The 27,800-nt window shown below is 40.4% G+C and overlaps 1 protein-coding gene across 6 annotated transcripts in view; it reads left to right on the top strand.

The window, feature by feature from the left end:
- Positions 1-27,800, top strand: part of spock3 (SPARC (osteonectin), cwcv and kazal like domains proteoglycan 3) — a 502,312-nt gene that overhangs the window by 280,750 nt on the left and 193,762 nt on the right. For all 6 annotated transcript variants that reach the window (XM_072255937.1, XM_072255936.1, XM_072255935.1 and 3 more), the window contains exon 5: positions 19,722-19,836. In XM_072255937.1, the coding sequence (XP_072112038.1) occupies positions 19,722-19,836 (115 nt within the window). The remainder of the gene's footprint in view (positions 1-19,721; positions 19,837-27,800) is intronic.

Here is a 27,800-nt window from a genome sequence, read left to right as displayed (position 1 = left end):
ACCCAAGTACCCACTTTTGATCAGTGCTAAAATCCCTTGCCATGACTGTTTGTCCAGGAGTGAAACATTGAACTTCCTTTTTTGAAGAGCCCTCAATTTGTCTCAGCTGTTTGTCCTGTATACTTCTCCTGAGATTGGCTGTGAGGAGATATAGGTGTGATCACAAGGGATGACCCAGGAACGTCGTTGCTGGTGAGTTGTTGGTTGTGGAGTGTAGTGCATTGCGATGTGCAAGGAGAAAATTGGCAAGCTTCTGGTTCAGTGCTCGTGTAGTGTGTTCTGCTGACATTGCTTACAGTGCATCCTTTGAACTCCAGGCAAACCATTCTGCCAAGCCAATTTGTAGCCGGGTTGTACAGTGCAGGTCCATGCATTTTCAGGAATGACTGAAATTGTTCCGCAATAAACTGTAGTTAATTGTCACTGACTATGTGTTCTTGAACACTAGTCCTTGGGGAGAGACTTCTCAACACATCAACAGGATGCGACACTGTAGTGGAGACTATGAAGAGCACTTCTGGCCACTTTGTAGCTGCATCTAGCACAACCAAGAAATTTGTGCCCATGAATGGTCCGGCAAAATCCGCATGAATCCTCTGCCGGGGTAATACAGGCCATTCCCAGTGATGGAGAGGCACCACTGCTCTTCACATCTTCTAGACGTGCTGGCATCCCGAACAGTGCGTGACAAGCTATCCGATCTGCTGATCTATCCCAGGCCACCAGACAGAGCTTTGGGCCAAAGCTTTTATTTTGACCACACCTAGATGACTGTCATGTTGTTCCTCCCAGCTCTTTAGCTGTCAATCCCCACATAAGGCAACACCCGCCAAGGGCAAGTTCACCCTGACGCTGGTAAAAATGGAGGAACCAATATTTCTGCTGCACATTCCAGCCATTTCAAGTGACCATGTAGACCTGAAACAGCTTGGTGTCTTTTCTCGTTTCCCTTTCAGTCATCTCTGCCGTATAATGAGGAGACTTTGAATGTGCATTAGGGAGAATATGTCAAGAGGAGTGTCCTCTTCTGTACATTTTTTGTCGGGTATTTCCTTTTCCAAGTGTGAACTGGACAATCCCAGCATTTCCATGGTTAGTTGTCATCCTAAATTCAATCCTTTAAGTATGGCCTCCAAGAAACAGAGACCATCTCTGCACTTGTGCTGCTGCTGTTAGTGTAACACCCTTCTGTGGACTGAAAACGGGCACTAGTGGTTGATGATCAGTAACGAGGGTAAACTCTTTCCCATACAAGTTCTGGTTGAAACATTTATACCCCAAACCAGACACAAGGCTTTACTGTCAATCCGTACATATTTTTTCTCTGCAGCAGCAAAGGAATGTGATAAGTGATGTTCAATCCATCACTCTTAACATGTGACACCTATACCATAAGGCAAGTTTCACTGGATGTTGTGGACCATAATGCGTGAGTTCAGTGTCCGACATCACCATTTCCTTTATCTTTCGGAAAGCCACCTGACACTGCTTTGTCCATTGACATTTCTTGTCGATCTGCAGTAGTGACTTCAAGGGCTGGAGCACCGTAGCCAGGTTTGGCGGGAAGCTGTAATAGTAATAGACAAATCCTAAAAAAGACCGCAAATTTGACCCGACCTTTGGTTTTGGGGCATCCACCACTGCTTGAATTTTCTCATCACACTGGTGTAATCCTTATGTGTCAATGCTGTGACTACACTAAGTGATGCTTGGTTTAAAGAATTCACATCTGTCTCGATGTGCTCTGAGCCCATAATCTTGTGATCCTTTTTTACACTGTCTTGAGATTTTGGAGGTGTTCCTTGTCATCCTCACTAGTAACAGTGATGTCCTCCAGATAACACTGAGTGCCTGGGCAGCCTTGCAGCACCTAGTCCATAGCTTTCTGCCAGAGTGTCGGTGCAGACACCACTCCAAAACAGTGATAAAACCCTTTGAGTATTAAAATCACCACAAATCCTGACAGACCTATTTTTCTTGGCTACTGGGACCACTGGCATTGCCCATAGGTTCCACTTAATCTTGAAAAGAATTGCTTCAGTCTCTTTTTTATTAGCCACATACATCCCAGTGTGTATTGTTGGTTGTTGTATTTTACTGTTATGAATATCATTCCCATGGGAGTTTTCTCCAGTATAACTTCTTATTTGGATATCTGCAAGCTTCAGTTCAGTATCTTTGAAATACTGTTCAAACTTATTTTGTGGAATGACTGAAACAATTAAGCAAGGGTCCAATTCCATTTTAATTAATTTGTTGTTCACTTCTGCTGTGAGCCATATTACTTGTCTGTTGTTAGTTTTCACATTGTAAATCTCAAGGTGACTAAGTCTGAAGTCACTCATCATTATCAGTTTTTCATTAACGGTATGCAATTTACTGTTCTTTTCGAAACTGCAAGTTAACTTTTTTTCTTTTTCTCTTCCTTGTGCAGTCCTATTTGTGGCTGCTGACATGCATTGGTCTGGTGTATGTAAGTCCCTACCACAATGGTAATATAATTTGTTTGGCCAGGCCATTTTCTGTTTACATGTAGCAATTTTGTTCACACTCACTTTCATTCTTGACTACAACTCAATTGTGTGACCGTCTGCTGTTTCCATTGATACAGCAATTTCAACTGCTCTTTTAAATGTGAGTTGTGCTTCAGTTGGGAGCTATTTATGAATACTTTCTTGTAAGATTCCATGAACTAAACAGTCTCTCAGTGCGTCATTAAGCCCATCACTGAACTGACAGCACTTGGACAATCTCTTCATTTCAGCCACATATGCTGAAATGGACTCCCATTCATTTGATTCCACTCATGAAACCTAAAGGGTTTTACAATCAGCAATGGTTTCAGTTCTTTTTTAAGTTATTATTATCACTGTTTTTGAAGTGGTAAATTTGTTTTCTGCCTTTTTTAAAAACTTGATTTCTTTTTCTTCTTGTGAAGAAACAACCATGTTTCGCTTTTTTTAAATCTTGAAAATTCTTCAGTGTGTAGGTAGTCATCTCGGCTTTGTCTAAAACTTCCTCATCAACACTGTTATGTTTTGTAACTTCAAAACATAAAAGTAATTTGAAAAAATAAATCATGGGAGCTCAGGAGAACGTGCCTTAGCTTCATTTTTACTTTAGTGATGCATGCACATATAACATGGGGGCGTAATGACATATGCCATTCATAAACTTTAACATAGAACCTATCATGAGTTCTTTAAACAAAGAAAGAATGCTTAATTAAACAGTATATGGACAATATGACTCAAGTATTACTGAAATATTAAATACACAATGAGGGGGAGTTGATAGCACTGTGGGAAGAGTAAAATATTTAGTTTTGGATTAGTGTAAGTGGGTGCTAAATGGTCAGCACAGCCATGCTGGGCTCTGGGTTCGGTTTCTGTGCCATTGGAATCTGTGATTGACTTTTTTACTAGCCATGGGAAATGCACTGTCCATTTACTTGGGGATCCTTCTAGGTGTTTCATTAACTAAGCACAGAACATAAAGTACTTTGAAAAAAATTTAGTCCCACAGTTAATTTCACATTTTTCTGTCCCGTTTTCTGAATTTAAAATATGTTGAAGTAGAGTTTTTTTTTAGCTAACCTACAAAACATTGTGCATCATGTCAGGTGAAAAGAAAAGTTCCAAAACCTGTAAACAATTTACTAAAAATTAAACACCAAAATTTTGATGCTGCAAAAGTATTCATCTCCTTTGTAATTAATATGTTAATTTTCTTCAGGCACATTACTGCATATTACCTTAGGAACTCACCCAATTTGTATATGTATGCAATTGGAGGATCACCCATTTTCAAGGAATTCTTCCAATGGTATAGCAGATTTTCAACAAACCCAACCAAAATGAAGACAATTCAAGACAAGTCAGGAAAATGATAATAGAGAAGCACAAATCTGGGAAGGGTACAAGACCATCCTAAAGGCACTGAACATATAACCGTATATAACTATGTAACAATTACAGCACGGAAACAGGCCATCTCGGCCCTTCTAGTCCGTGCCGAACTCTTATTCTCACCTAGCCCAACCGACCCATATCTGGGAGCTCAGTGTGGTCCGTCGTTAAAAATGGGAAAAAAATGAACTGACAACCTCATTACCTAGGTTGGGCTGCTCCTCTAAACTTAGTTGCTGGAGAAGAATGACACTTGTAAGAGAGGCTACTGTGATACCAACAATCACCCTGAGTGAGATGAAGAAGTCAGTGGCTGCAACAATCAAGGCTCCACAATCTCACTAAGACCTTGCGCAAAAAGTGTATTAATGGAAGATTGTCAAGTAGTCCCAGCTAAAAAAAACATATCCTTGTCTGTAACGACTTTTCAAAGCATCACTTAGAAGGTACTGTAAAGGTGTGGAAGGACGTGTGGTCGGATGGGACTAAAGTGGAACTTTCTGGTCTGAATGCTAAGCGATATGTGTGGTGTATATCTAACACTGCGCATCAGCCAGGTAATGCCATCCTTACTATAAGGTACGATGGAAGTAGTATCATTCTATGTGGATGCTTTTTAGCAGCAGGGACTGGAAATCTGGTGAGGATTGCTTGGAAAATAAATGCTGCTCAATACAGAGAGATCCTGGATTAAAAAAAAGCTTAAACTGGGGAGGAAATTCATTTTTTAGCAGGACGGTGACCCAAAGCACACTGTTAGAGCAACCATAGAGTGGCTTCAAATGAAGAAATTTGATGCCCTTGAGTGGCCCAGAGAGCTGAGCTTAACCCAATTGAATATCTTTGGCATACCCTCAAGATTGCTGTCTGCCGCTGCTTCACAGTCAACCAAGAACAGCTTGAGCAATTTTGCAAGGAGGAATTGGCAAATCTTGAACCAGGACATTGTGCAAAATTAACAGATGTATTCAAAAAGACTACTGATTGTAATAGCTGTGAAAGGAGGTTTAACTAAGTACTGAGCAAAAAGGGATGAATATTTTTAAACTGACATTTCAGTTTTTGAATCTTTCAGATTTTCATGCTTTATAAATTTCCCTGTGTTTTCGGCTCTAATCTGAAAAAAATGAGCATGTGATTCACAAATAAATATTCTCAGTTAAATTGATCAAAATCGCTGATTGTAATACTCATTTATGTGAGCAAACGGTTTGCGGCTGAGTACTTTTACAAGGCACTGTATTTATACTGTTTACATTTGAGGTTGAGACCTTGAAGTTCTGTTGTCTTGAAGGCTGGACTTCTGAGGTATGAGACCCCAGGTTTCTCAGATGAAATCACTTGTCTGTCTACTATTCAGGGAATCCCTAGAATTCCATGGAAATGGCTAGAATCAGTGTTACAGGAGTAGCTCTCACACAAGGTTAATTGATCATGATATTTGTCTTCTCAGTATTTAACTATAGAAACTTGATACTGGGACAAGCTGTCCTGACAACTTGGAGTCAAAAGAGTGATTGCAAGGCTGAATGTCGTTGGCAACATGGTAAAATTGTCAGTGTCTCCAAGCAAGAAACATCCATCCCAACACATTTCAAATCATAGGTGGGGACTTCAACCAAGCTTGTTTGATTTAAAAGGATACCCTGTTCAATTACCATCAGCATATAATCTGTAAGACCAGAGGTCTAACGTGCTAGACCACTGTTAACCTAAATTAAGGAATGCCTACCGTTCCATGCACAGACTGCATTTCAGGAAATCTGAGGGAGATTGAAAATCTGGCTGAGTAGTGACATATCAACAACCTCTTACTCGATGTCATCAAGAACTGGGGCTGATTAGTGACTTCTGGAAGAGAAACCCAGAGGTGCATGAACCAGTCATCTTTGGAGGATCAGAGGTGGAGAGGGTCAGCAACTTTAAATTGCTCAGTTGTATCATTTCGGAGGACCTGTCCTGGGCCCGGAACTTAAGAGCAATTATGATGAAAGCACAGCAGCATATCTATGTCCTTGAGAGTTGGCAAAGATTCTGCATCTTTGCCAACTCTCAAACTCAGACATCTAAAACTTTGGAAAAGCTACTATAGATGGGTGGTGGAGAGTATATTGACTGGCTGCATCATAGCCTGATATAGAAATGGCAATGCTCTTGAATGGGAAATCCTACAAAAAGTAGTGGATATGGCCCAGTCCATTATTAATAAAACCGTCCCCACCAATGAGCATATCTACAAGAAGTGCTGTCGCAGGAAAGCAGCATCCATCATTAAGTATTCCCACTACCAGGTCATGTTCTCTTCTCACTGATGCCATCAGGAAGAAGGTAGAGAAGTCTCAACACATTCACCATCAGGTTCAGGAACAGTTGTTACCCCTCAATCATCAGGCACTTGAAACAAATGGGATAACTTCACGCAACTTCACTTGCCTCATCATTGAAATGTTCCTACAACCTATGGACTCATGTTCAAGGACTCTTCATCTCATGTTCTCAATATTTATTGTGTATGTGTTTGTTTATTTATTTATTTTTGTATTTTCGCCGTTTTTTGTCTTTTGCATATTGTTGTTCGTCCATCGTCATCATAGATGAAAACCTCGACACCATTAGTCAATGATGATGATGGTGTTGAGACTAGCGCGTGGTTTGGATTTAAGTGAAGAAGAGTTGCGCAGCGTCAGCCTCGCTCTCTCTTCCCAATTCCCATCTGGATCCAGTGGCAAGACAAGAATTGAGACAGCTCGAGATGGGACTAGGCACAGTGGATGACCAGGATGTCTTCTGTGTCTTGTCGTGCTCTACACGTTCCACGACACTTGCAGAGACGGCCTTCTTGACCGTTGGACCTTCCATTGGTCTCATCCGCTCAATCCGCCGGAGTCTGTCTTCACATGCTGGGATAGACATTTCCCTATCTCACCGAGGGTTTGAGACCCATCAGCTATCTTCACCTGGTTTAGCCGGCTTGTCGAAGACGTTGCCCGGGGTGTGGCCGCTGTCACATGCAAACAGCTACAAGGAGCCACAGGTGAAAGCTGAGTGCCAGGTGGGGAGGACGCGACATGTTACCCCACCAGAGGTCCTACCCCTCCCTGACACCCCATACACCCCAAACATTGTGCCAACCCCAAGCTGGCGGGGTCTTTCACTGGCTCTAATATGATTATTCAATTTATTGAGTATGCCCATAAGTAAATGAATTTCAGGGTTGTACATGGTAAAATATATGTACTTTGATAATAAATTTACTTTGAACCTTGATAACATTTGAACTATTTAAGTTAAAAGATGTTGCACCTGAAGTTGGATTTCTTTATCCATAGTGTTTCTCCATGGATTATTGAATGGTAATATTGGCCCTTTAAGTATGTACCAGCCTTCTGCAAGCGCAGTGAATTCTGCTACCCTTAATTATAGATTTTTTGTCCTAAAGTACTGATCAAATTCCCTGCTGAAAAACCATATTGAAACTGTCACCATCACGTTATCAGGTGGTAACAAGTTAGACATAACAAGTTATGACTGGCCCGAGTATGATGTAAGCTTAATATTCTTATCAGACAACATGCTGTGAGTTCTGTATGAACTACTTGCTAAGACTATCAAGACCGATTGTGAATATGACTTGTAGAAAGCCTTGATGTTGTCAAAGCTGCTCTTTGATTAGATCAGCATTCATGTTGCCTAATTAATAACGTTGTTGGAAGGTTAGGATGTGACCCATTCCTGCAGCATTCATGGATCTCCTTGAACACCTTGGCTAAATTTGTGAAGGTAGTGCATTTCTTTGGCATTCAGACAATTTATGGGATGATAGAAATTAAAACAATTAAAATGTATTTTCACCGGATCTACTTTGGGTTGTATTCGGCAAACCTGTCTTTTCATTCAAATGGAGTAATTATTAGAGATGTTTATTATTTCAGTAGATACTTGCTGTGGTGTATTACTGCTGAAATCATCTTACTGCGTGTTAGGTTTGAGCCAGGCCATCATAGAACTTCCTTCCCTTTTGTCACAGGGAGCACAACCCCTCTAAATGTTTTTACTGGAATGATGACCACTACGTGAACTTTAACTCTCTGAGCTCCTTCTGATGTAAACTCTGAGCCATGGAGGCTACTGCTTTCTGATCCTAGCAAAGAACTCTCATCATTTTAATTTGCATTAAAGTGCAAATTGATGAGCAGATCATGGGACGGGAGGCCTAGGGAGAAAGAAAGGTGGAGGGGAGAAGCCCAGAGAATGGTCAAGGAGTATAGTGAGAGGGACAGAGGGAGAAAAAGAAAAGAGAGAAAAAGAAAGAATATATATATAAAATTAACGGATGGGGTATGAGGGGGAGGTGGGGCATTAACGGAAGTTAGAGAAGTCAATGTTCATGCCATCAGGTTGGAGGCTACCCAGACGGAATATAAGGTGTTGTTCCTCCAACCTGAGTGTGGCTTCATCTTGACAGTAGAGGAGGCTATGGGTAGACATATCAGAATGCAGACATCCCACCCTGCAAAAACTCATTTCAGGGAGGTAGCACCATCAATGTGCGGGAGACTCCCGGAACTTCCAGGAGAGGTGGGATGTCTGCAGTACAGTAGCTCCTTAGCAGTTAGTCAGCTAGTTTAAATAATGTTAGCTATACTAATGAATGAATGACACCTGTTAAACTCACTTCAACATCTCTTTTACAGCCCTAACCCACCATGGGCAATAGAAAAGTCACTGTTGCAAACAGCACAGTGAGCAACACTGTCATTATTTTTGACCCCTTTTAGGCAGGGATACACTTTAGGGTAGTCTGAGGTGACGTACTTTTTATATTTTCTTTTTTTGGAACACTCTGCCATGTCTCACTGTCTCTCTCTCGTGGTCGCTCACGCGCTCTCGCTTGCTCTCTCGCAGTCGCTCACGCTCTCTCTTGCTTTCTCTCTCTCGCTCTCCAAAAAATTGATTTCTGTGATATTGTATATAATTTGCGGGCGTCAGGGAGCAACTATTAATATGCGGGAGACTCCCGGAACTTCCAGGAGAGGTGGTATGTCTAAGAATGGGAATGGGATGTGGAATTAAAATGTGTGGCCACTGGGAGATCTGCTTTCTCTGGCGGACAGAGCGTAGGTGTTCAGCGAAACGGTCTCCTAGTCTGCGCCAGGTCTCACCAAATATAGAAGGCCGCATCGGGAGCACTGGATGCTGTATATCACCCCAACCGACTCTCAGGTGAAGTGTTGCCTCATCTGGAAGACTGTCTGGGGCCCTGAATGGTAGTGAGGGAGGATATATATATATATATATATATTTTCTCTCTCTCTCTCTCTCTCTCTCTCTCTCTCTCTCTCTCTCTCTCTCTCCCCCCCCCCCCCCCTTTTTTCTCCCTCTGTCCCTCTCACTATACTCCTTGCCATTCCTTGGGCTTCATTCCTCCCCCTTTCTTTCTCCCTCGGCCTCCCGTCACATGATCTTCTCATATCCCTTTTGGCCAATCAGCTGTCCAGCTCTTGGCTCCATCCTTCCCCCTCCTGTCTTCTCCTATCATTTTGGATCTCCCCCTCCCCCTCCAACTTTCAAATCTCTTACTAGCTCTTCTTTCAGTTAGTCCTGACGAAGGGTCTCGGCCGAAACGTCAACTGTACCTCTTCCTAGAGATGCTGCCTGGCCTGCTGCGTTCACCAGCAACTTTGATGTGTGTTGCTTGAAATTCCAGCATCTGCAGATTGCCTCGTGTTTGCATTTTTAAAAAACAGGATATTTAGTTGTGTCGTGGAATAAAAACACCTGAGGTAATATAACTATTGATTTTAAAAGATAGCAGGATAAGTTAATACAGAGTCAGTGGTTAAAAACATACAGGAGACAGTGGAATAATTCAGAATAACAATATCCCTAAAATTAAACTGGATTCAACACTACTTAAGCCACAGTTTGACTACTGTAGAGAGTTTATATCACTATATTATGGAAAACTTGTGCAGGAGCTGCGGAAGTGATTAATAAGAGCATGACCAGAATTGAAAATTAATAACTGTGACAAGCATTGGGGAAAGCTAAGGCTATTTTCTTTGAAACAGGGGACATAATTGGGGTATATAGAACCATAAAGGGTATTGCTAGTTTAAATAAGAAGGTCCCATTTTCCTCAGGAGAAGATTTTTTTTTTTTGAAACAGCCAGTTTTATTAACAGTTTTTAGAAAAAGCATGGAACACATTGACTGGAAAAACAAATTGGATTAAATTTTCTAGTCTTGTCACATTGTGTGACACAGAACAAAAATAGTTCTCATCACTCAAGGTTAGATTCAAATCCAAAACTTTGAAAATGAAACAGCATTAAGTGTTACACAGTGAATTCATGTCCCACTTCATAAATGGGCGAAGGTGCTGAATTTATAACTCAAGTCCACTTGCCAGCAGTAACCAGACCCAGGTATGGCAAGCCTATAGAGCATCTGTATCTAAGCCCCGATCCAGGTATAGAGTGCCTACAGAGTGTAGTTGTCTGTATCCAAGCTGTGACCCAGGTTGGAGGGACTAAGGAGTGTAATTGTCTGTATCCAAGCTGTGATCCAGGTATGTAGGGCCTACGGAGTGATGTTGTCTATATCCAAGCTCTAACCCAGGTATAGAGGGCCCACAGAGTGTAATCGTCTGTATCCAACCCCTGACCCAGGTATAAAGGGACTACGGAGTCCAAGCATCCCAATGACACAGAATATATCAGAAGAAGCAGCTCAGCCTAGCAGATTCCTAGGTTTCGCTTCTCTCAAAAATACGTCTGATGATCAATCAGTTAAGAATAGTTTAAAAAGGCTTAGGTAAATTAAAATTAATTAATTTATATACTGTCAACTAATTGAACTTAATTACAGAGATTTTTTTCTTGTGGGCAAACTCAATAAATCTATAGAATAATAACTATAACAGAGTCAGTGTAAGATCTCCTAACCAGAGTGCAGCAGAGAACAAACTGTGCACATGCAGAAGGAAGAATCAATAATGACAAAGTCTTAACTCCACGTAACATCGTACTCAAAGACAGTGGTGTGTAAGATGAAATGCATGGCAATCTGATCTTTAGCTCATGTAGGACTTAAACTTTTCGGTGTGCAGGGAATTCAGAAATGAGTTCACTTGCATGGGGTACCTTGCCAGCTGCCCTTTACAAAAGGTTAGCTGGAGGTAAATATGATTAAGCCCATCAAGCTATCCTGGCACTTAAACACAGTGTTTAACTGTGGAGATTCGCACTGTTGGAGATACTATCCTGGATGTTCAGTGGCATGTGAAAACATGTTCTAAAATAGTCCAGCTGTGATGCAATCCTTTCAAATTTGTTTGAATACTTTTGTTGAAAGTTTGCCTTTCTGGGTAGCAAGCTCATACATCATTCCTGCGCCGGAGGAGTTAATGACCCCTATAATGAGGCAGCCCATATTGTGAATCCTTGCGTGCACGCAGATAGAGATGCTTGTGAGAATGCCTGCCTGAAAACCTGTGTAATATGTCCCAGAACATGGGGAAGACCATTCCACCTTTGCTGATGGTTATTTCATAATGCTTTCCAGCATGAAAGTGGTGCCCGGCTTCATATGGAACCAACCATGAGAAGTATCATAAGGCTGGTGTTTCTTTTGCAGCACAGGCAGAAGCAACAGACACAAACATGTGACAGTGGAAGCTGATGTGCCATGCAAGGTCATCTGGCTGCCAATATATTCTAGTTTCCAGTGTTTGCAGGAGCTTTGTGGATTCTGTGGTACACCAGCAATCCCTCTTCTGAAAACAATATTAGGATTGTTCATTCTGATCATGAGGCATTCTGTGAAATATTAATTAGCTTCCACTCTCAGGATCACATTATTCATTGCCCAACACTGTTAGATGCCCTCGGCCAACTGCCTTTCCTGGCCAAACACAGGACTTTCAAGGTCACCTATAGGCTCGCTACAGTTCAGGGAATGACACTGAGAGTTGGCTGCTTCACGCTTACTGTGAAAGCATTTTTGTGTGAATTTGGATCTGAGCATAGAGGCAATATTTCTCTGTGGCAGCCATGACTTGTTTTCTTGATGCAGGCAAGGAGCTGAGTGCCCCACTGAGCAAACACAGCCTCCATTATGTTTTGCACCCACAGAAACTGTCTTCAATACACTAATTCCCAACCGTTAATGATTTCCAGGGTATCACTAGTGAGGGACTGGAATTGGTAGAGGTAAAAGGAACAATGTTGAGATTTCATCTTACATCTTTGTTATGTAGTAGAAGTTATTTCAATGCATTGAGTCTATTGCTGTTCTTAGAGCTATTGCATTAATACCATTCCCTCCCACCCCTCTCCCACTAAATTCACAGTTACATATTCTCTCTCACATTCTCATCAAATCCCCTCCAATTCTTCAGCTGCAGACCAATACTGAGTGGTATCTTACAGTAAACAATTAACATACCAGTTGCACACCATACCAGTACATACCTGCACTGAGTGGTATCTTACAGCGAACTATCAACATACCAGTAGCATACCATACCAGTAGACACCAACACTGGGTGGTATCTTACAGTGAACAGCACGCCTTTGGTATATGGGAGGAAATCTGAGATTCCAATGGGAAACCCATGTAGATACAAGACAAACATGCAAAATCTGCGCAGCCCGTGCCAGAGATAAGGATTGATTCCATGTGGCTGTTGCTGTAAGACAGCAGCTTTATCTGCTATGCCACTGTGCTGCCCTTCTAATGTGTCTTGATTAACTTATTAATTATTATTCTGGATAGTGTGAAACCCCTGTGCATTCAACCTTACTGACGTGTCTTGTTGAATTGCCTGTTCTATGAGAAGCCTCAGCAAATGGAGGTCGAATAATCAGCTGACCCTTATAGGCTTCAGCTATGCTACTACATCAACAAGAACTTAACTTTGTTTCGTCGGACTCTGTACTGAACATATTGAATTCTAAGAGTGATAACATTTCTGACTGACTCCCAGTTTGAAATGCACCTGGAGACTTGTTAGTGTAATATGTATGTCCACTATAAATTCTTAGAATTTCCTGAAAGCATACAAGCTGGACTCAGCTGTTCACCTGCTCTGACCTTACTGCTTTTCCCAGAAAGAAGGGAATACATCACCGCTTAAGGGAAGTGTCTTAATGATTTTGAGCATTTAACACAGAGCAATCTAAAACACTGGTCCCAGCAGTGGAAAGGGTGAGCAGTTTCGAGTTCCTGAGTGTCAACGTCTCTGAAGATTTATCCTGGGCCCAACCTATTCATGTAAATACGATGAAGACAGGTCAGCAGCTATATTTCATTAGGAGTTTGAAGAGATTTCAGTAAATTCCTACATATGTACCATGGAGAACATTCTAACTGGTTACATCACCGCCTGGTATAGAGGCACCAATGAACAGGAGCAGAAAAAGCCACAGAGGGTTGTAAACTCAGCCAGCTTTTTCATGGCATCAGTCTCCCCGGCATCAAGGACATCGTCAAAAGGTGATGGCTAGGAAAGGCTGCATTCATCATTAGAGACACCCAACATCCAGGAAATGTCCTCTTCTCATTCCTACCATCAGTGAGGAGGTCCAGGAGTGTAAGGACATAACTTGATGCTTTAGAAACCGCTTCTTCAGCTCTGCTATTAACTTTCTGAGCTGTTCATGGACACTACCTCATTCTTTCACTCTATTATTTATTTATACATTGCCATTTATGTTTTTATATGTAATACAGTGAAATGCAATGTTGGAAAATGCATGGTCATGCACTTTAATGGTAGAAATAAATGTGAAGACTACTTTCTAAATGGGAGAAGATCCAAAAATCTGAGATACAAAGGGACTTGGGAGTCCTTGTGCAGATCACCTTAAAGGTTAGCTTGCAGGTAGAATCAGTGGTGAGGAAGGCAAATGCAATGTTAGCATTCATTTCAAGATGTCTCGAATACAAGAGCAGGGATGTAATGCTGAGGCTTTATAAGGTACTGGTGAGGCCTCACCTTGAGTATTGTGAAAGTTTTGGGCTCCTTATCGAAGAAAATATGTACTGGCATTAGAGAAGTTTCAAAGGAGATTGACGGGATGATTCCAGTAATGAAAGGTTTATCATATGGGGAACATCTGATAGCTCTGAGTCTGTACTCACTGGAATTTATAAGGATGAGGGGGGAACTCATTGAAACCTTTCGAATTTTGAAAGGCCTGGAGAGAGTAAATATGGAAAGGATGTTTCCCATGGTGGGGGAGTCTAGGACAAGAGGACACAGCCTTAGGATAGAGGGGTGTTTATTTAAAACCAACATGAAAAACATTTCTTTAGCCAGAAGGTGGTGAATTTATGAAATTTGTTACCACAGGCATTGTAGAGGCCAGGTTGTTGGGTGTATTTAAGGCAGCTTGATAAGTTCTTGATTCGATACGCATCAAAAGTTATGGGGACAAGGCCAGGGAGTGCGGCTGAGGAGGAGAAAAGGGGATCAGCCATGATTGAATGGCGGAGCAGACTTGATGGGCCAAATAGCCTAATTCTGCTGCTATGTCTTACGGTTTATTACTTGTGTATAGCGCTGTACTGCTGCCGCAAAACAACACATTTTATGACACATTTCAGTGATGCGAAACCTGATTCTGATTCAAATTCAAATGGGCTTTAAAAATAATTAGATTTTGTGCTATACACTATCTTTAAAATGCCTGCTTCTCAAAATATATATTTTTCCTTTATGATGAAACGCAATCTATTCTTTATTCTTCTCCTTGGAAGCAAAATAAAATCTGCTATCTCACACATTCATTCTTGCAAAAGGAGATGCAATTTAGAGCCCTAGGATGCTTGTCTCAGCCTGCAGTACTTGAGAAAGTACGAGTGTCACAGGAACATAATTTAATGGAATGTCCAAGGCACTGAGTATATTGCAGTACTTGATAAGTGGCTGCCTCCTTCAGCCTTCACTGGTCTTCGAAAGCAACAGCCTTTTACTTCCTAATGATCATTGTCTGGAAATCACTTTTGTCTGTAAATCAGACTGATAGCCAGCAAAACAAGATGCCCCATCCTTTTTATTAAACTTTACATATCCGTACAAAATGTGTATCATACTACATCTTCTATTTTTATCTTAGTCAGAATTGAACAGCTTTGCTGCCACAGATTAACTAGATCTGAACTTTGTGTGGAAATCTTGTTCAACAAACGACCGTGAAGAGCCACTCCAACAATTATTTTGATGGACGTTGACTGACTGTTTCACAGTCTGACCTTTGCAGGCCTACATTCTAGGATCTTTAAAATATATTTCAGGGGGATGAGAGGGATAATTAACATACAGCAGTAATCTACTGCATGGAAACAGGTCTATCTGGCCTAACCAGCCCACACTGCCCAATTACATCCATGTAAGCTACAAACACGTATGCATTTGGAATGTAGGAGGAAGGCCGTGCACCTGGAGGAAACCCACATGGTTCCAAATGCATACGGGTTTGTAGATTATTTCGTCACATGGATGTCATTGGGCAGTGTGGGCTGGTTCATTTGTCCCCCCACCACAGACCTCCCTCCTGGTACTTAATAGCTATTGTTATTTTTGATGTTCCATAATTGATTTGCAAGCAGATTATATGTGAATTTCAGTCTGCTGAGAGGGTACTCAGACATTCTCTGAACACAAATAAGGCATAGATTAGTACATTTTATTTGCATAAGTTTATAACAGATGATTCAAAATTATAATTTTGATCCTTCCACATAGGAATGCACCACTACCAGTTTTGTTTTGGTTACTACCAAATGTACAACTGACTAAAGCAAGTGCTTAACGCTTAGTTGTTTATTCTGAAAAATGCATTTTCATCTTGAACATTTCGATAATCTTCTCAACTAGAATTCTTCATACTACAGTTAACATGCAAGTTTCAGTGTCACTGATCTACTACTATTCCATGCCACAAAAACGTATACCAGGCCAGACCTCTCTGCTAGTTTTGATTGCATGCAAACTTGTGTCATGAATTGCCATTGGGAGTTTCAGATGCTCCAGGAGTGTGTGTTAGGCATTCCTGAATCATCTTCATTCTGAAAAGGCCTCTTCTTCACATGCACTTGGATAAGTTGGTGACCCAAGTCGGGGATTTCAGAAGGGAAACAGTAGAGGTGGGAGGAGATGAGTAGTGGGTAGATCCAATTGAGGGAGTGCAGGATAAGAATAGGTGGCAGAAATTTTTGTTGACGTGGCTAGCAAGTATTCGCCAGTGTTAGGACAGTGATGTGAGAGTCGGTGACTGTGATGGGGAGGCTTGGTGAACAGTGGGATGAGGAGACTCAAACTAAGAGATGAAGTTTTTGTATATGGGGAAAGACTTGTGTTTGGGAGTGCGTGTTTTAGGACACACTGACAGCGCCGTTAGATAATTGGTTAGTACAGTAATTTGATGAGAATGAGGAGCTAAGGGATCTGGAGATTTGTACTGTGTGTGGGGTGGAGAGGGACCTGAAGAAGAGCTGGTAATTAAATAACCTTAGATATATAATTTGAGTCAATTTTCCGTGGCCATCCTAGGTCCTGCTCAGGAAGATCCTCTGCAATCACACAGATTTAGAGCAAGTTGCTTGGAGCCTAGTTATAAGTGACTAACATCAGGCATGCTTTAGTTCAGTATGACATAGTTTCCCTTGGGCACATTCTAAATGCTATGCTAGCAATATTATCCCAATATGTACATCTAATGCAGAAAACATTCAATTTGGAAACATTAATTTTCATATGTGTTGTGCTATATATAATGTACAAACAAATCCTTAGCCCGTAATCCATGTTCTCTGATTTTAATTTGATTTGAACTGGCAATGTTCCAGACATCACTTCTAAATCGTCTTCCATGTTCCTCAACCAAGGTGCCACATTTCACTAGCACCATCCGGTTTTAGATGGTGCTAGTGAGTCTCAGAGAATTCTAGCTGGTGGCAAATAAAACAAGAAAAACAACTAAATATTTTATTAATCACACTTGTCCTGGCAAGCAGTGATTACAAGTAATAGTCTGTAACTTTCCTTTGGACTTGGTGGCAACTTGATGTGGTGGAACCAAGGTGAGCTGGCTGAGAGCGAGGAAGACCGAGGTTCGATCGATTTAAATGCCATGCCAAATTGGAAAGGTTGGGTGCAGGCTGAATTGAGGTGTCAGAGTCCAGACCCCAGACCATATCAAGGGTGTTGAACTTGATGTTTGGGCGTTGATTTAGTTGCTAGGCAAGTTTGAAAAGGTCAGGGTATCGGGGCTTGAAGCGAGGAAAGGGCTGGTTCAGCTCGCTGCTCCACCACATTTACTCAACTCTGCACTGAATTATGGATTTTGGATTCTCTTTGTGGACGTCAGTTCAGATTATTATTTGCTTGCAGTTATTGTCTGTGCGATTTGTGTTTTTTTGTCTCTGCACATTTGGTGTTCAACGGTCTTTTTTATAGGCTTTTTGGATTTCTTTGTTTTGTGGCTGCCTGTTAAGAGCAGAATCTCAAAGTTGTACATTGATGATAAATGTACTTTTTACTTTGAACACTTGGCAGGTACTTCCACTCCCATAATTTTAATGGGATTTCATTTACTTGACTGTCTATCTATCTCACCAGCCTGCATATTCAGCAGGTCACTATTCACAGTTTTGGAAACTTCCACCTAATGCATTTTAACATTCTGCCACTTCAGCTTTCCAAAAAGTCTTTTCCCTTCACAGCTCCTGTTCACTCCAAAGTTATTAATACCTCTTTTACTCTTCCTCTTGAACTTTTCTTTGCTGAAGGAAGGAATGCATTTTATTTTGCTCTACTTTTGTTTTATTGTATTTCATTCACTCCCAACACTCAGAACTGGACACTTTTTTCAGTATAAAAGGAGTTTATGTTCCTGTAAGTTTCTGAATTTATTTGGAGTGGGAAGGCAGCTGATTAGCGTAAACAAAGGTGTTTCAAGTTAAGTGTTTCTGATGGATATTCAAAAACAGTAAAGTAATGCTGATTCGAGGAAATCTGCAGATGCTGGTAACGCTGATGTCTGCATAAAGGTTATGGTAACAGGCTTCAGTAAAAACTAAGTTTCAGCATTCCCAGATCACCGATCAAGAAGTGTTTGCTATTCAACATGTTAGATATGTTCTCTTGTCCTTTCTGAATGATTTTCTGTAAACCAAAGTATATACCTTGGACTATTTAAAATGTAAACTTTATAACTTCCATATCACTTGTCTTCTGCTCAACAGTGCTGAACATCTATTATTATCTCTCCAATAGAACATGTATTTCAAAACACATAGGTGCAATCTTTGATATTTGTAGCACACATGTAGACCTGGTTGCAATAACATGGCTAGTGAATCCAATTTACATTCAAGTGTTTCATTGTAATTTTAAGATCAATCCTAGGGGATGGCACGTTATTGGAACGAATAGTCAACACACCACAGCCACCCTAAGGAAGAGTGTTGAATGGAGTTTAGCAGTATCTTCATGCTTCTATCATGTTTTATTTTCTAGTTTACATTAATGACCTGTAAAATGAAACAAAATGGAACTGTTAAGTTTTCAGTAGTTTAAAATAACTGGAGAAAATATGGAAGGACTGTAAAAGTGTTTAGATTGGTCATGAAACTGGCAGCCAGTTGACAAATGAGACAATCTTAATAAAAATGTAATATTATGCGCTTGTCAAATGTTTATACATCATATATACATAGTAAATGAAAATTAATTGGAATATGGAGACATTAAAATGATGCCAGCGATTGAAGGCAAAGCAATTAAAATAGAATGTTGTGATATTAAGCCAAAGTCTGTAGCATCATGGTTAAATATTCAAGGACAGCAGTCTGTATATTTTTTTCTGGCATTTAAATGCCATCCTCTAAACCTAAATTTGTAGAATTTTGTTGTTTCTGTACAGAACAAGAAAACTCTGAACTGGGGTGCATATATTTATAATTTTTATCACTTTTAGTAAGGAATTCTTCAAACTATGGAAAATATTGCATACTGGAAATCTAGAGTATTACTTCAATATACTAAAATATTCATAAATTTAAAACTGCAAAAAGTAAATATGAAATTGAATTAAGAGAATAGTTGATGTTATAAAGATTTGGATTCATATTCCAGGTAAATATGCAGCAATGATATACATTATAGTTATTTAAATTAAATTAGATATTTAGAATAAAGTTAAAAGCACAATTGGGCGATTGTACAAATCCCGCTGAACATCACGACTGACCTTAGATAGGCAGAGATGTGAAGCAGCAGCTCTGTCCACTGCGCTGTTCTTCCACATAAATTCTGCATTAGGTTACCTGTTTGGGATCAGTTGTGAAACTCCATGTCATGGGTATTGTTTGTTTGTAATAAAAAAAATAAAAAGAATATTAAAAAAGTACCAAAAATTTATGGTGAAAAACTTTCAGAATTACAAACACGTGCATGGATTCTTTGAGTCAACTTTAAGCAACCATTTTTAGGTCTCTGTCAGAATTTGCAATCATTTTTCATTGGTCATATAGGACACAGATGGTAGCGTTATCTTAGAAGTGCATTCTGTTGCGAGCTGTATTAAATTATTAAATTCTGTGCATTGTTTTGTATAATAAACTTGGTTGATTGCGTAGACCTTTTAAAAAAAAAGCACAATGAGTTTCAGATGTGTTGATTTTTTGTCTTAATTTTTGCTATGAATGCAAATGTTGCTGTATTTCCACTTGATGTTCATTATTTAAATACAACAACATTTTAAGGTGAGGAAATTACCTTTTTATACCTTATATTTTGTGCAGTATGAAAGTAACCAATATGGCCCACAAGCAACGGAAAGGATCGAACTGCAAACCGTGTCCAGTAGTTCATCCTCATCCTGTATGTGGAACTGATGGCCACATCTACTCATCTCCGGTAAGGACAAATTGACATAGAAAACATAAAGACACTTTCTGAATTGTGTGACTTGAAAAATAAGTGATTATTTGACTATATAAAAATAAGTGAAATATTTATGTTTATAAAAATCTTAAGATAAATCACAAGGTTATAGTTGTTATTAAGGAAAACCACATTGCCTTGTAATTCTTAATTTTTAACAAACCCCTTTCCAGAAGGCAGTTTATGAGAGAGGCACAACTGAGGATTGTACAACAGCACTTCTTGATCTTGGCTAAAAACTTTTAAACATTAAGTGTTAATAATAATGGACTCTTAATGGAGTTATTCTACAGTTTTAGATTAAATGATAATCAATAAATTCAGCAGTCTTTTCCAAGACATAAAAGCTGATCAAATTTGCAGATTTCTGTATCACTATCAAGGTGAATGGACATTTTAGTATACATGAGGTTACTGTAGCTTTCGCTGGAAACAAATTCTACTCAAATAATATGTACGTATATAAAATTTTGCATAATGGAATGTGATAAACTCACAATTAATTCAAGATAAGAAAATGGCATCACAAAACATGAATTCAAAAACATTTTTTAAAAGAATATTGTCAAATAGGCTCTTCAACAAGCTTTATAAAGATTGAGCTGCATCTAAGTATAGTTATTTAAACACCATCCTAATCTCTTCAGCTAACCATCTCATTTCAGCTTTATATATTGTACAAGAAAAATGTTTTCAGAAACATGTGACCTTGCATGCCTCTATAATGCTGGTTGACTTATTATTCCTTCAGTGTTATAACTGCTGTGGTATATTCAAGTATGTCAGCAGCTAATTTTGAAATAGACCATTTCTTGATTTAGGTATTTATGATGGTTATGAAAATTCAACCTTTTCCAAATTGACATTGTTGTTCATACTCCCCCTTTTGTATAGCTGGATTAAATCTGGATCAATAACCATAATGTTTCGAAGGCCCCCTGACCACACATGTGAGTAGCTAGTTTCAGGCAGTGTCATTTTTATAAATTACCTTTCTCTGCATGGAATATCCACATCTCCCTTGGTTAGTTGGAAGACTGTTTTGAATCCCCATGAGTAAAGTTTGAGCTCAATGGCAATGATGTAAGTGCAAATTGGTGCACTATTTATGAAGTAAAATAGGGGGTAACACATACATAATGAATTGCGGGACCCTGGGGAATAAGGAGGAACAGAGAGACCTTGGTGTACAAATCCAAAGATCTGTGAATGATCTAATGTTGGCAGCACAGGTAGATAAGATGATAAATAAGACACACCGGATGCTAGTCTTCATTATCATGTTTAGAATATGAAATCGGGGTGTTATTGTACAGCCTCATTAAATGTTCTTTGAGATCTCATATAGAATTAGCATGGAATTACTATAGATAGATACTTGATGATTAGTATAGTCAGGTGGGCTGTGTAATTGCTTGACAGGCCTTTGACCTTCTGCGTGCACATCAACCATTTAGCAACCGGTTGTTACTGATTGTATTTTACTCTCCTTGAGTACTCGTCAACGCCTCACACTGCCATACCCCCATCCCACAGATCCTACAACTAGGAGTAATTTAAAATTTCCAGTTAATCTACCACTTGGCACGCCATTGGGATGTGGGACGAAATACACTTGCTCTCTGGGCGATTGTGCAAATCCCACTGAAAATCACGACTGACCTTAGATAGGCAGAGATGTGAAGCAGCAGCTCTGTCCACTGCGCTGTTCTTCCACATAAGCTCTGTGTTAGGTTACCTAAAGGATACCTATTTGCGATTCAGTTGTGAAACTCCATGTCATGGGTATTGAAAATGGTGGCTTGCAGAGACACAGCAGCTTCTCCTGCTCCCAGTAATGGTTTTAGATAATGTTTCCAAGTCTTCAGTCAACCAAAGCTCCATGAATACAGCGCTGCTGAACTCTTGGACAAAAATACTGTTCAGCAGAGTCAATAGCAGTGCTCAGTGGACTAGGGATTCTACAGGCACCAGACCAAGCAACAGTGACCTGCACTAGGTGGCTCAGCCAAGGAAACAGCAGGCTCAAGAGACGCAAGAGGAAGCAGAAATGTGGAAAGAGAGCCGGGGCACTAGCTAGGATCAGAGCTAACATGACCAGGCTAGCGGTGTCATCTGATTTCCTGGCCAATGTCTGATCACTAGATATTAAAATGGATTCATTGAGACTGAAGAGGAATGCACAGAAAGAGATAAGAAACAGCTGCATTCTGGTTCACTGAAACGTGGCTAAACAACAACATGCCTGACTTGGCATTCCAATTCAACAGGATGACTCTGTTCCCCACAAACAGAAACTCTGCAAGGGAAATCCAAAGGAGTGGAATCTGTGCGTACATTAACAAAGGTTGGTGCACAAATTCATCTGTAGTTATTTGGGGCAATTGAACATCTTACAATTAAATGCCGACCACATTACCTGCTCAGGGAGTTTATTGTTGTGTTCATCACCACTATATGTTACCTGCACTGGACACGAGCACCAAAGACACCTTAGAGAGCTTCATAGTATCATCAACTCTATCTGTCCCACACTCTCATCTTGGCCTCTCTGACAATATCTCCATAATCTTAATCCCAACCACTACTGAAAATGGAGAAACCAGTCAAGAAGACCATAGTTGTGTGGTCTAATGAGGCAATCTATGCTTCAGGACTGTTTTGAATAGACTAACAGGCAGATGTTCAAGGAAGCTGCCGCAACTGGAGAAGACACCGACCTCAAGGAATATGCATCATCTGTCACGGGCTACATCAGTAAGTGTGTAGGCGACATTGGTACCTCAAAAACAGTCATCTCACAGCCCGACTAGAAAGCCCTGGCTGATTGAAGGGGTGTGATCCCTATTAAAACTGCTGGATGCTGCCTTCATGTCTGGTGATAGAACACCTCTCAGAACAGCCAGCAGAAACCTCATCTAAGGCATCGAGAAAGCAAAGGTTGCCTATGCATTAAAAATTCAAGAACATATGTTTGATAATGGTATATGTGACTGGATATCAATGGCATTACTGACTATGCAAGGGAAAAACGGCATTGACTGTACCAGTGAGGCCTCCCTCTCTGCACTCTAAACAACTTATATGCCCTCTTCAAGGATGCAACACAACGCTGGCCACAAAAGCTACCCCCTCCCAGGTGAGCAGCCACTGCCTGTAACAGCATCAGATGTGGGAAGAACTCTGCAGAGAGTCAACAGGTAAGACAGCTGAGTCAGACAACATCCCAGGCTGAGTACTCGGGGAGTGTGCACACCAGCTCACTGATGTCTCCATGGACATCTTCAACACCTCACTCATCCAGGCTGCTTTCTCCACTTGCTTCAAATCAGTTACCATCACACCTGTATCAAAGAATTTTACAGCTTCGGAGCTAAATGACTACTGCCTGGTGGCACTGATGCCAATCATCATGCAGTACTTTGAACAGCCAGTGATGCCACACATCAAAAACTGCATTCCTGCCACAATCACCAGTATGCTTACCAATAGAACTGCTCTACGACAGATGCCATAGCATCTGTTATGCACATGGCCCTGACACACCTAGAAAACAAGAACACTTGTATCAGAATGCTAGTTCTGTATTTCAGTGTGGCATTCAACACTATTCTCTCAGAGACTTTGGTGAACAGACTCCTGCTCCTCGGTCTAAGTACACCACTGTGTACCTGGGTGTTGGACTTCCTAACCAGCGCACCTCAGATAGTCAGAATGTATAGCCACTCCTCCCTCCCTGTCATCTTTAATATGGTGTCCCACAGAGCTGTGTGCTGAGTCCCTCGCTGTACACCTTGCTCACACTTGACTGCATGGCTAAGCACTCGAGAGATCAACATTGTCAGATTCACCGATGACACAACAGTGGTGGGGCTCAATGATGAGACAGCCTACAGAGAGGAGGTGGAAGAGCTCATGGCCTGGTTACAGGTAAATAACCTCTTCCTTAATGTGAAAAAGTCAAAGATGGTTATCGACTTCAAGAGAATTTACACAACAGATACCTCCCTTTTTAAATTGGGAGTGCACATCTCACACAACCTCTCATAGGCCCCGAAAACAAAATGCACAATCAAGAAGGCTCATCAACACCTCTACTTTCTGAGGAGGCGGAAGAGAGCTGGACTATGCACATCTACATTCACATCACTCTACTGATGCGCAGTAGAAAGCATCCTAACAAACAGCATCATTGCTTGGTACAGAAACCGCTCTGCAGCAGACAGAAAAGCTCCACACCAGGTACTCAAAGCTGTCTACGCATCACTGACACCAGCCTACCCACTAACAAGGACATACTCTATATACAGAAAGGTACTGAAAAAGGGCCAGTAACATCAGGAAGGAACCCCCCCACCCCCACCCTGCTCATGGTCTGTTAGTCCCTCTCTCGTCAGGGAGCAGGCTGTATAGCATCCATGCCAGGACCAAAAATAGTTATTTTCCCCAAAAAGGAAGGCTGATCTACCCATTAACCCACCCCTCCATGCTCCTAACCACCGCTACTTTATCATTTTCTGTCAGTCACCTTATGAGCCTAGTGTCACTTTATGGACAGACAATCAATCCATGTATATAAGCTATCTTATGTAATTATATTCATTTTCATTTTTATTATGGTGTTCTTTATCTAATTATTTTTTGTAATGCATCGGATCTGGAGTAATAATTATTTTATTCTACTTTACACTTGTGTACGGGAAATTACATTAAACAACCTTGAATCTTGATTTTCCAAGCTACTTTGTTGCAGATGAAGCGTAAGGGTCCAGAAGGACCAGTGTAACATCAGCCTTTGTAGGGAGCTTTGCCCGGCCCTGGGAGTGGTCAGTTCTCAATGCGCAGTATTTCCTTTTGGGTTGCTGCTTTACTTATATGGAGACATGACTTATTGTTGTTTTTCATTTTTCATCCTGGTTAACAGCTCAAAGCAAAACACATTATGATGCGTGACCATTTGAAGTACTCAATAGTATTCTATTTGTCATGTTGTCCATAATTCATAAGATTCCCTCTCTACTGTAAACACCGTTGCCTTTTTTTTTGTGAATATTTCTTTTGGCAGTGTTTCCTTTAGTTTCTGATAGGCTGGAAGTATGTTCAGTGTCCTACTTTTCATCTCACCATGACAAGAATTGCATATGTACAGGCATTTCCTTTCATTATTTCCACAAACCTTAACCTGTTTAATTCCATTCCATCCATAACTCTTGAAATAATCTGACCTATACTAATCTACTGCCTGAAACATCAAGCATTGCTTTGCCACCACAGATGCTGCTTGACTCACAGAAACTCCCTCCTATCTCCATTTTGAAATTTGGTTTTCTCTGTGGTATCCTTTGCCTTCAAGAAATAGACACATTAGAATTACAGAGAAAGCATTTAGCTCCTCCAGTCTTTTGTAGAGAAGTTCAGTCCTTCCCAATCTTCTGTTCTTTCTTACAGCCTACTATTTATTTCTCTGCAAATATTTATTCATTTCTGCTTTTAATGCCACAATTCAATCTGCATCCATGCATCTTTAGGCAACTTTATCCAGATCATACCAACCTGCCAGATAAAATGGCTATTTATCACATCGCCCTTTTATCAATTGTTTCAACTCTGTGCCTTCTGATCTTTGATCTCTCCGTCAGAGTTAATGTATAATTGTATTCTACCATCTTGCTTGTTTAAGCTTTGCCACAGTGCAATGCTCCTAAACACTTAGCTTACGAAATCAACTGAACACTGCATTCGTGCAGTCAGTTCGGGATTCAGGATGGTATTGAAATCGCGGGTAGACAACAGAAGACCCGGGGGGGAGGCGGGGTGCACTACCCTATCAGCTGGCCACATTGTCAGCCACATCTTGCCACATTTTTGGGAGAGTCTACAGTTCCGACAGTGACCTTATCAGCCACCTGAAAACTCACAAACCTGAATGGATCTAAGAGAAGCACATAGACAATGAGTAATTGGTGTGACTTTATATTACTTTAGTGAAACTCAGCCTCAAGCATAAGACCTTGAATGATGTGGGTTTTGAACATTGCTTTCTTCACTAGCCCCCACCACCCAATTACACCTATATGACTAATTAACCTACTAACCCATATGTCTTTGGAACGTGAGAGGAAGCTGGTGCACCTGCAGAAAACCCACACAGTCATGGGGAGAAGGTGCAAGCTCCTGACAGACAGCGATGGAATTTAATCCAGTCACTGGCAGTGCTAAGCTACTATGCCATCCCTTAACTTAGAACTAAAGGATAACCAAATTCAGAATGGTCGATTAAAAATGGAGAAAAGTTCCTTTTGCCTTATAGCAATTTAAAGTCAGAGCAAGATTGCTATTGAAATAATATTGCAGGCTTGAAATATTAAATTTTACAGATATGGCCAGTTTTTGTAGAAGAGAACTTGTCACACAAGCCGTAAGGTTGTTTACAACTTAATAGCTTTACCTGGAAGTTGGTTGGTGCTGGTGAAGCTGCTAAAAGTTGGTAGTTAGCTAATCATTTCTTTGTTTTAAGCTCTGTTATTTTGATATTCCGTAGCGCACAAAGTCCCAGAAATCAAGCTTCAGCAAATAGGCGTTGTACACCAAAAGGTCTTAATTCCATGCACCTTACGATGGTCAAGCTCATAACAGAAATCAGGTTAATTGGTGTTGAGCCTTATAGCAAAGAGTTGCTTGCAGTATGTGTTTGTTGGCACTGAAACCATTGCCAATGATTGGGTATCTCCATGCATTAGCACAGCAGAGAATCCAGAAGGAAAAAGCACAAAACTTTTTTGAAATTTATAGTTAGTGCCCATTTACTATTATGTTTTATTTTTCATTGAAATGATGGAAAGTACCTCACCCTTGCTACAACATGGCACAATTTTAGGTGCTTGTTATTGATTGAATTTATTGATACATCAGTGATTATGCACTGGAAGATAGAGTTCATGCTTTGGACTGTATCTGAAGGCTGGATGTTAGTGGTGCTTACGTTGCATCATTTTCCCACAGTCCAGGTCTCTGTCTAAAGTGATTTATCTTCCTTTTGTAGCAACATAATGGAACGGTATGAAATGTAATCATTCATTTATTGCTCCTGTAAAAATATTGGTAACTGCCAGTGTCATTAATTAATGTGAAAATTACATTGTTTTGCAAAAAAGTTACATTTTGAATGCAGCAATCCATTAACCAGAAGTGATAAAAATGATATGAACAAAATTATTTTGAAACGTTAATAGGTTTATTTTCACTAGACATTTTCTGATTAGTTAGCTAATTAAGCACTTAGTATGCAAATACATCTAGACTATAACTGCTGCCGAAGTGTTAACTGCAAGAGCTCCTCAAACTAAACTAAGTGATGTGGGGATACAATATATTTCTCCAAATTTCTAATGATACACTATTCTGGAATTATATCTGTGTCCAGCTTGAAGCGGTCTATGATAAACAACAAAAATTGCTGAGGAAGCAACACATTTTAAAAAAAATATTGTTGTCCATTGTATTTAATTCAGCAATGTACAGTTTGGATCTCAGCAGGATTACCAGCTTCAAATCCATCACACCCATGAATCGAAGAGCTGAATTCCAAAGGTGAGGTTAGGTAACTCCTTTTGATGTCAAGGCAGCATTTGACTGCGTGCAGCATCAAATGTGCCCTAGTGAAACTGAGATGAAAGCGTCGAAATAGGAAAACGCTTCCACAGAAAAAGACAGTAGATCATCACAACCTTTCAAAGGTTTCGAAGGTACATTTAATGTCAGAGAAATGTATACAATGTACATCGTGAAATGCTTTTACTTCGCAACCATCCACAAAAAACAGAGAAGTGCCCCCAAAGAATGAATGACAGTTAAATGTTAGAACCCGAAAGTTTCCCCCAGCTCCCTTCCCTCCCACGTGTAAGCGGCAGCAAGCATTGATTCCCACCCCCACCCCC

The sequence above is a fragment of the Mobula birostris genome, chromosome 4, assembly GCF_030028105.1.
Source record: "Mobula birostris isolate sMobBir1 chromosome 4, sMobBir1.hap1, whole genome shotgun sequence".
NCBI lineage: Eukaryota > Metazoa > Chordata > Chondrichthyes > Myliobatiformes > Myliobatidae > Mobula > Mobula birostris.
This window is presented reverse-complemented; position numbering and strand designations above follow the sequence as displayed.